The 10,025-nt window shown below is 30.8% G+C and overlaps 1 protein-coding gene across 3 annotated transcripts; it reads right to left on the bottom strand.

The window, feature by feature from the left end:
* Nucleotides 1-433: 433 nt before the first annotated feature.
* Nucleotides 434-9,549, bottom strand: ocm (over compensating males). Of its 3 annotated transcripts, none has more exons than XM_013319804.1 (5): nt 9,467-9,549; nt 2,883-7,474; nt 2,441-2,561; nt 1,963-2,319; nt 434-1,762 (listed from the first exon to the last, which is right to left on the bottom strand). In XM_013319804.1, the coding sequence occupies exons 2-5, from the start codon at nt 7,466-7,468 to the stop codon at nt 1,733-1,735; spliced, it is 5,094 nt and encodes a 1,697-aa protein (XP_013175258.1). In that variant the 5' UTR covers nt 7,469-7,474; nt 9,467-9,549; the 3' UTR covers nt 434-1,732. The 3 variants fall into 3 exon arrangements, with proteins under 3 accessions (XP_013175258.1, XP_013175259.1, XP_013175260.1); XM_013319805.1 differs by lacking the exon at nt 9,467-9,549 and adding an exon at nt 8,607-9,445; XM_013319806.1 differs by lacking the exon at nt 9,467-9,549 and adding an exon at nt 8,048-8,281.
* Between the last annotated feature and the right edge of the window lie 476 nt (nt 9,550-10,025).

Raw genomic sequence — 10,025 nt, 5'->3', positions numbered from 1 at the left:
GTACATAAGACCTAACACATACTTTATTATATTATATACCTCCAGATGCTGAGATCCGTATGTTTTTTGTGGTTTTCGTACGATGTTACATAAAACGTCATCTTTTATTCAAATACAATGATATTATTTTTTTGTACAGTTTATTGCTGTATTATGAATTTACGATGGGTTATTTATTCGGAAATATATTATATATTCGGCTATACTATTTATATGGGAATTGTATTCTTCATAAACCAAGTGCTTTAACGTTTTAAATGTGGTTAGATTAAAAAGAATCAAGCCTTCGAAATTACTCCTCACTGACTTTTTTATAATCACAAATTACATACATATATTAAAAAAATGTATTGTGAAAAAGAAAATAAATTTTATAATTGAATAAACCCAGTTTAAATGTTAAAAATATAAGGATTAACATGTTCCGTATCTTAAAAATAAAAACTTACATTAATTATAAACTTAAGTAAAAATAATATCACAGAAATTTCATACAAATTCTCGTGGACGAATTCAAACACAAAAAAGGTTAAAATTTATGTTTTCTTTCATTGAGAGAAACAAAAATAACTAGTTGCGACTACACGACGATATTAACATTTTTACACTTTTTAAACTTATGTCTAAAACCGAAATTCGATAAAAATTTGTTTGGATGTAAACTGTAATTAAGAATTAGTGACATAGTCTTTATTGCCCTATTTACATTATTCCAGTACAGTCCATTTTAAGTGCTCATGTCCTACTGTACTGGTATAATGTAAACCAGACATAAGTAATTATAATAATATTGTACATATTAAGTTTTAAATCAGTGTCGGTGGAGTGGAATTTTGTTGTGAGGATGTCCAAAAGGTAAAATAAAAAAATCCTCGTTTCTTATTTCAATACAGTCCGACTTGTTAAAAATTTTAGTCTTAGAGATAATTTGAAATAAACAATAATCAATTAAATTTCTCAGTACAATATACGTATGACGAACAAACCTCACCATACACAAATACTAACATACATTTTTATGTATCAATCTAGTACTATGTTTGAACCAAAGTAATTATCGAATCCGATTCAAACTTTTTAAAACTTAAATTTACATATTTACAATGTTTAGTACTAATTAATTATATTTGGCAAGGCGATGACAATGTATGTTAAAGGGAGAGGCCAGATGTTAGAGGGAGAGATCCATACGTTTAGGTATAACAAAATTATAGAAAAGGTAACATTTTTAATAGTCTTCTAATTACAGACCCTAAAAGACATCAAAGAGTAAAACTGAAATTAAAAAATCTACATCATTTAACGCCTTCAAGAAAAAAAATATAACCAAACTTTGTCCGGATAATAAGAACGACCGTGTGGATATACTATTTACGAAAGTTATATATGATATTTTAATTACAAAAAAAACAACAGTCTTCAACAAATTCTTAAAACTAATCAAAATCACTGGAACAAACCGCAGTCTGAAAAATTTAAGCAACTCCAAAGGTCCTTATTACCTCTGATATATTTAACTAACGTAACAAATAACATCCAATTGTCAACTGCTCGTTAGAACAGAAAAAAAATCAAACTTGACGATTAGCCAATTTATATACACGCCCCAGAAACATCACTTATATGTTACACAAAGTTTGCTTATCATTTTCTGAGAGATATGTGTAAAAATTAAAAAGAAATCTGTATATTTTATATAAACTTATCCTCTTATTATGCAGTGATATAGATTTCAATCAGCTGAGTCAAGTTTTGAAACTTCCTGCAAATCAAAACGTACATTTAACTTTTAGCTTTGAGTATATGCAGTCATTTATAGAATTTGGTGATTAATTAAAAAGTATTGGTAAAAGAGAATCTTGGTATGTACTTCAGAAGGAATCCATCATTTTAAATCTTAAAGATTTGTTTACCTAAGTCAATTTAGCGTATTAATTTAACTATTGTAAGCCATTAACCCACCTTTTTACTTAATATTGTAGAGAATTGTTTCATTCTCTTGGCAATTGACGCCATGGTAGGAGCACAACCAAATACTTTACGGTATTCGTCCATTTTGTCTTTATCTTCGAATAAATCATCACTAAAATCTTTATCATTATCGTCACTTTTTGTATCATCACCTGATACGTCGACATCTGAATTATCTTTATCCTCTGGTAGGTTAATATACTCAGCTTCAATTTTATCATTATCGCTTTCAGTTTCATCTTCAACTCTTAATTTTTTACTGCTTAATAATTTGTTATCCTTCTGAACTCTCTTCTTTCCTCTTAATACCAAACTGTTTTTATGTACTAAGCCGTATTTTGTTAACACCTAAAATTACAATATTACTAACTAAGAAAATGATTCTATTGCTTTATTGTAAGAAGTTCATGATTTGAACAAAAGCAGTGCATTTAATGTTAAATACAATAACAATGTTTTGTATACTTACATAATCTGCGTTTAAGTAATCTGAAGTCAATTCATCTTCCACATTTATATCCGCTACGTTATTAACAACTCGCCATTCCATTTTTATAGTTTTTAGAACGTACACTTTTCTCGTGAATACTCTGAAATTAAAGAAAAATAATAGTGGTTTAGCAAACAAATTAACTTTTATTGCCGAATAGGTGTGAATGAAATACCACGATATCAGAAACCAGACTTATAGTAATAGTAATGTTTCGACTGATGTATGAGGATAAGTTACAATAATGGAGAAAGGGAACATGCAGAAAAGAGAAATACCCTCTCTATTATACATTAAATTGAAGGGTTTAAGGCTGCGGTCACTTTACAACATTTCATAGTATAAAAAAATTTATTTCAAAATTTTATTTTTGGACTTTTTAATTGATTTTTAAGGGAATAATTTTATGGGGAGTACTTACTGATTTATTTTTTTAAACGCTACTTCTTCTTCATAAAAATCAGTACATGCAAAACCTGGAAATTTAAAACTTAGTTTGTTTTCCTTGCTTCTTCTACCCGGTATCCATCCTAAGTTTTTTATATTTGTGCAAGAAATCCATATTTCTTCCCATGAGCTAGTATGTGACAAATTATTAGAATCTTCATCGTCCGAAATAACGTAAACGTCAGTCGCCGGTGGAGAACATTTTGATGAGGAGTCGAAAGAGTTTTTACCGACGGAATAGTTAGCAGGGGATTCGAGAGAGTTCTCATCGGCTAAACAAATTGGTGTGGTATCAAATGAGTCTACAACTGATGAACTACTTGCAGGACATCCAAAAGAGTCTTCAACGACTGACCAGATTGTAGCAGATTCAAGAGAGTTTTCATCCATAGAACTGTTTGCAACAGTATCAAGAGAATCTTCGCGGACTGTGCGAGGTTCTTCTGTAGGTAACACGATGCTGCTTTCATTTACTTTATCGGGTTGCAAGAGACGAAAATAATTAAACGCTAATCTTTCATTAATTTCTTCAGGTTTTAAGACAAACATACCCTTTTCAGGCCTCTTGCTATTCGTCAATTTGCCAACGGGCGATTTTATGTCACACAGAGATGCAATGTTACTTATTTTAATTTGAGGTTCGATATTGGCTAGAGCTTCATTAAAATCAGAATTATTTGTTATATTCGATTTCTTCTCAGTTTCTTTTTGCAAACTAATCATTGCATCTTCCAAAGAGGTACCCGAAGGTGACTTGCTTTGTAGAATAATTTTACTTCCCTTTTTAATACATCCAGGTAATGGTTTAGTCAAAATTTTAAAAGGCAACTTAAAACAATCGGCTTTATTTATTTTTACCGGTTTGACCAATTTCGGGGTTTTAATTAGACTTTTTTCAGAATTTTCACTTGCAAATTGTTCATCGTCCTTAGAAGTTGACGGTGTTATATCGTGATTTGAGTCCGAGTTACCGTCATTTCCAAATGTTATTACCTGGTCACGGTCGTTATTAAATGATGGCATAAAAGATAGAGGATTATTGATCACTTCAGCATTATCAACTTTATTTACTGTTATCCACATACCTCTTGTTTTGTTTTTACTTGGAACTATTACAGATTTTCTTAAAGCTTCTATCCCTAGTGGTTCATCTTTTTCATATGGTCCTATAAATACACAGTTATCTTGCATATTGGGTATCGCATATAAACCAAATTGTGGATCATTACTTCCTTCGTTACATTTTTGCGACGACAATCTAACAGTTTTACCAAATTGTCTTGATACAACGATAGCCCTTACTATACTATCATACTTTATAAAGAAACCTTTTTTAAAAAATTGAATTTCGATAAAATCGTCTTCTATCGTCATCACGAACCATTTTGAAATTTGAGCAATTTCTTTATTAGCTAAGGTCGTTGTAGTATTGTCCAAATTTGTTTCATTTTTTGTAGCTTCAACCAAAACTTGAGAATGATTCACCAACTTTTCAAGAACATTAGGAGCCAGTTCGTCGTTTTTATTTTCATTTACCTTAGTAACAGAGCCGACTAATTCCCAACAAAGAGATAAACCACAGAGTATACAGAAAGTCTCATTTTGATCTTTTACGTCTTTTAATAAGTTGCGAATCATTACTGGATAGTTATCAAGATGAGATCGTGGAATGAGGTTGACATTAATACATTTACTAAAGAAAGGATTTCTTGTATCGACAGCCATAAAAATACGAAAGGGTTTCTGTTTTGAAATAAGGAACAGGTTTTTTCTTTCACGATACCTACTTAATATAAAATTCCATGGATACAAGGCAACTTTTCCAGACTTCGGAGGACTTAACGATGTTTTCCAAAAGCCTTTATCTAGTTTCTCCTTATATTTTTTATAACTGGTCTCAAGCCATTGTACCAATTTAGTTTTATTTGGTAATCGTTTCGTCCGTCTTATGGTCACGTCATCACTCAAGTCAACCTCTTTGTTCTCCGTATTCATGCTATCCATCAATTTTTGTTGTTCTTGTAATATGGTGAACAACAACTCATCTAATTTGAAGGGAACATTAGCGACATCTACGCGATCATTAACTCCATCTTCCTCTGTTATTTCATTAACTTTCTCTGCTTTTGTATTAATTTCCGACGATTTTTCATTACCTTCAACCAAATTTTCAGTAACTTCCACTGGTTTTTGGCGAACTTCCTCTGTGTTTTCGGCAACTTCCTTTATATTTTCATTATCTTCTGTGGTGTTTTCAATAACTTTTGTCGTGTTTTCACTAACTTCTGTTGGGTTTTCACTAACTTCCGTCTTGTTTTCATTATCTTCTGTGGTGTTTTCAATAACTTCTGTCGTATTTTCACTAACTTCTGTCGTGTTTTCGCTAACTTCTGTCGTGTTTTCACTAACTTCTGTCGTATTTTCACTAACTTCTGTCGTGTTTTCGCTAACTTCTGTCGTGTTTTCACTAACTTCTGTCGTGTTTTCACTAACGTCCTCCGTGTTTTCTGATACATAAGATTGGTTTAAAATGTTGATCATTTTCGCTTGAAGCCTGATATCATTTTTTTCCATTTCCATAATTTTTTTATTTGTTGTTTTATAATATTTAATGCCGTGATTTCTACCTTTATAAGGTAGCACTCTTGAACAAGGGTTAGGTGTTAGATAGGCATTATCACGTACAGTATTTGCATAAGAGATTTCAGTGGTATTTAAATCAGTAGATTCTTTTTCAGTAACATCTGGCACAGGAAGTACTTCCTTATCTTTAGCGACTTCATTAATTAAAAGTTTCTGCTCGTTTTTACTAGGGTCATGTGTTAAACTCTCTGTAAATTTACCTTTGCAAAAGCACTTATATAAGTTATGAACCATACACCAAGGTTCAATGTTACGACAATTTAATTTAGTCACCACAACAGACAATATTTTTTTATTTTTTATTTTAGAACGTAATGGCATGCTGTTATAAAAATCTGCATATTTTTTTGTTGCTTTCCAATTTCTTCTATTGGACTTTAATAAGATACTTTTATCGTCTTTTAATATAACAGTTTGATGAAATTTTTGTTCTTCTTTAGCTAATTTACCGTTAATTTTTTGATCTAAGTAATATAAACCAGGGTAGAGATGAGAACAATCGCCGTCTAAGGAATCCGTAAATTTATAATTTGAAAAGTCACATTTACAGTTGAACATGCAATCTACGTTCCCACAATGATCTTTTAAGTTATAATTGCATTCTAAGGAATCGCAAATGCATCCTAAGTTACAAAATGTTTGTTGACATGATTCAGTAACATTTTTTTTATGGCTTTCAGATAATCTTATCACCGTTACGTCGAGTCTATCTAACTCTCCATATCTTCGTTTAACTTTTTCTTTGCCTTGAGAAGGAATCTCACTTTTATTTGTAGTTAAAATATCTCTGGGTTCATCAAAAGCTGGGTAAGTTAGATCTTTATTTAAACTTATTTCAACCGCATCAACTATTTTGTCAACTACAGTTCTAACTTCTGAAGTCAATGTCGACTCATCATATATTGTGCATGACGAAAGATCTTGACTGATTAAATTATCTTTTAATTTATCTTGAAAACTATCACGGTCCTGCCGCATTAAAATTTGATTTTGATTGTATTTGTAATTTAAGTTAAATGTGACAAAATTTTCATTTTCAGTATGTACAGCTTGATTTGTTACCTTTCCTAGCATCGAAACTGCAAACTCTGCCCACTTCGCGGATATAGTACCATCATCTTCGCGCAAAGTTTGCAAAAATGTTTTTACTGTCGGTTCTATTGGTGTACCGTACATTGGCTGAATATGTAAGATCGGTTTTGGTAAGTTTACTAATTTAACTTCGCCCACATTATGTTTTTGGTAAGAATAATCTAAACGTTTCTTTTTACTTAGTGGCCCAGGCTTAAACCGTACATCCAATGAGGCACGCAACAAACATCTCTTTTTATTTAACAGTTTACTTCTTGTTGAAGTTGTTCTTTTACAAATATCTTTATTCATGCCTCTATAAACATCATAATTACATATAAATTTATTTCTTCCACCTTTGCTTCCATTTACCCGAATACATTTTCCGTCCCATAAAATATATTGCGACGAATGTATTTTGTCTTCTGGATTAAGATTCGTTAACATTTGCCACGATAGTCTAGAAATTGGATTATTCGATTTTAACAAATTAATAGCAATGCTTTTAGTGTTTTCATCTTTGGCAAATCCGTGTTTTATTTTTCTAAGCAGGAGCTTCTGTTGTTTTTCCAATTCATTAGGTAATGTTTGTAAAATATCTTCTTCATACATAACACGTACATCCCTAATAGTTAATACTTTAAGCTTACTTTTCTTCTTTGGTATATAAAATTTGCCACCTGAAGGAATGAAATTGAAGGTGTTGTTGTCTTCAACGTCATCTCTTATTTTTGAAAGAATGGGTTTAGCAACGTCTCTCTGGATAATCTCATAAAGATTATTTTCCAAGATTAACGAGTTTCTCTTGACGCCTGATACAAAGACATTTTTATTGTCATCGTCCATGTCAAGCTGAAAATGGAGAAATAATTAATACAGAACTATTAATTTGAACAGAAATCTTACAACGTCAGTTTGTATTGAATGCAAAATCAGCGTGTTAAGTATTGTTTATTTATACTCCACACAAACTGTACGATACGAATGTTTAAGAACCACAATTGTTAACATTTATTTTGACAACGTAAAGTAATCGTTTCAAGAAACTTACGAATCTTTAAATACTGGTTTGGAGAATAAAGGATAAAAATGACAATGCAGTAAAATTTATTCGAGATATGGTGCTAAATTACTCGAATCACCAAGACAAACACATACATATTCTTTATTTTATTTGGTCTAAATTACACTTATATCATACAAGCTGTCGATCGCTTCTCCGCCCGCAATAGATTAAAGTAAAAACTTTATTGACATATGTGGTATTCCAGGCTATGTTCTAAATCTATGCCAAACTTCAGTGAGATTTATGCCATCGTTCTGGATATAACTTTTAATAAACATCTCTCCATCCATGCATACATCCAAACATTCGCATTATATTAAATTAAGTAAGATTTCAACCCAGAGCCTAAATAATTTCACCTTAGAAAAAGTTCAGATTCTACGCTAAACCGCGTAAATTTAGATAATTTTTTGATATAACAGTTTCTCACATATAATTTTGTATCATATTTATTTATTTCACTTAATTTAAATACACAAAATAACAAAAAAAAATATTAAATAGTAAAATGACATGTATACAACATGGCGGCCATTACGCCATTACGGTATTTGACGTTCAAGAAATCGGAACATAATTATGATTTCAGATTACATAAAGATCATTTTAGTACTTGCAGATGTTATCCCAGACTTAATCGTGACGCGAATTTTCGAAAATAAAAAAGATAATTATAATAATCATTACTCAGACAGTTTATTCCGTCTGGGCATAAATATAAAAGATTGATTAAAATCTTGGAAGGGAAAATTTTTCTACTTGTTACATAAAAAAAACATGGACACCACACTATGGACATATTCAAAATGGCGGATATTTGGTACGACGGGTAGATATTTGAAATCGTTGTTCATCCTATCAAACACTGCATCATTCAATGGTTTTGATTGAAATTATCGTAATTTTAAGAAAACTTACATGCAAAATGCAGAATATTTTGCACACTTTTTAATAAATCTTTTTTAAATCGCACTCCTTAACAAACATGTTAAAAGACAAAACAATCCAATGTCATTTTTCAGTACAGATAATGTATAAAAAACACGCATGCTGTAATTTTTTTTATTTTCCGTGTCGCAACTAATCAGTGTTACAATCCAAACCCTTTACCATAGACAAACTACACATTTATTTAAAATTCGTAAATTCTAAAATAGATGTACCTGATACACTTTTTTCACATAAATATGTAACAAAAACTGCGCTTCAGTTGTAAAATCAATTCCTTTATCACAGTTTTCACAGAATAATCGAAAAGGTGAACGACGCAATGGCCGCCTTGAATGGCAATTGACGTTCCTCTGTTTACTTAATTAAAGCGTAAGTTGTTTTTTTGACGACAAAATTATTTTTAGTATTAAGAAATAACATTTTGGAACCATTCCATTAGAACGAAATTTTGGTATAAGCAGGTCTAAACCTTTACAATTTTTTCGCTATCGGCTTTGTATCGGCGGGAAATGTTCAAAGGATACACTACCTTCTGAAGGAAGACATTTTTACCATGTGTCATTCATCCATTCCAATACGATACATTTTAAGATAACAATAGCCCGAACGTCTTAATAATTATTTAATGTATAATTAAAAAAATGCCAAAGAGCTTATGTTAAAATGATGAAACATTTTCTATAGCGCCATAGAGATTACGATCATAGGTGCGCAAAATGGCGGACTTTAGATGTCGTGGAAGAAAATTTTAAATCATAGTTTAACTTTTCAAACGTTATACAATTCAATTAAATATCAAACAATATAAGAAATTTTGAGTTACTTACATAGGTACGGCCGGTTATTTTAGGTTTATAGTAAATAACAATATTTTAAAACAATACACGTTAAAAAGACATGTTTGACGTAACAGCACAGATAAAAAACGAAACCTGCTATTTTACTAAGATAAAAAACTTAAGCTTATTTCGTTGAAACTGTACTGAATTAAAGATAAAACTTATCCACGTAGAAATGTCTAATTCACCTTTGAAGTAGTAATTTAGTGAGTTATTTGTAGTTTCTATGAAAATGTTTAAAAATTAAAATGTGACAAGTTTATGGAAACATTCGAAAATATAATGGCAATTTGGTAAAATTGAAGTCGTGAAAGGCGTTGTTACTTGTATTAAATACATAATATTGTAGTCACTGTTTTGTAAAAAAGAAAGGGATGACAAGAGATGGATAGATATTACAAGTCTGCAAAATAGTAGTAGCGATGAATTTTTAGTTTATCCGTACTTTTTATTAGTTTTACATTCCATTGCCGTTATTGGTAAAATGATATATTTTCAAGGTCTTGTTCACGTAAAACTAGCGTGCGGTGAATTTATCGTATGATTA

Source organism: Papilio xuthus, unplaced genomic scaffold (assembly GCF_000836235.2).
Source record: "Papilio xuthus unplaced genomic scaffold, Pxut_1.1 DF826115.1, whole genome shotgun sequence".
In the NCBI taxonomy this organism is placed as follows: Eukaryota; Metazoa; Arthropoda; class Insecta; order Lepidoptera; family Papilionidae; genus Papilio; species Papilio xuthus.
The sequence above is the reverse complement of the archived record's forward strand: the minus strand, read 5'-3'. Positions and strand labels throughout refer to the sequence as shown.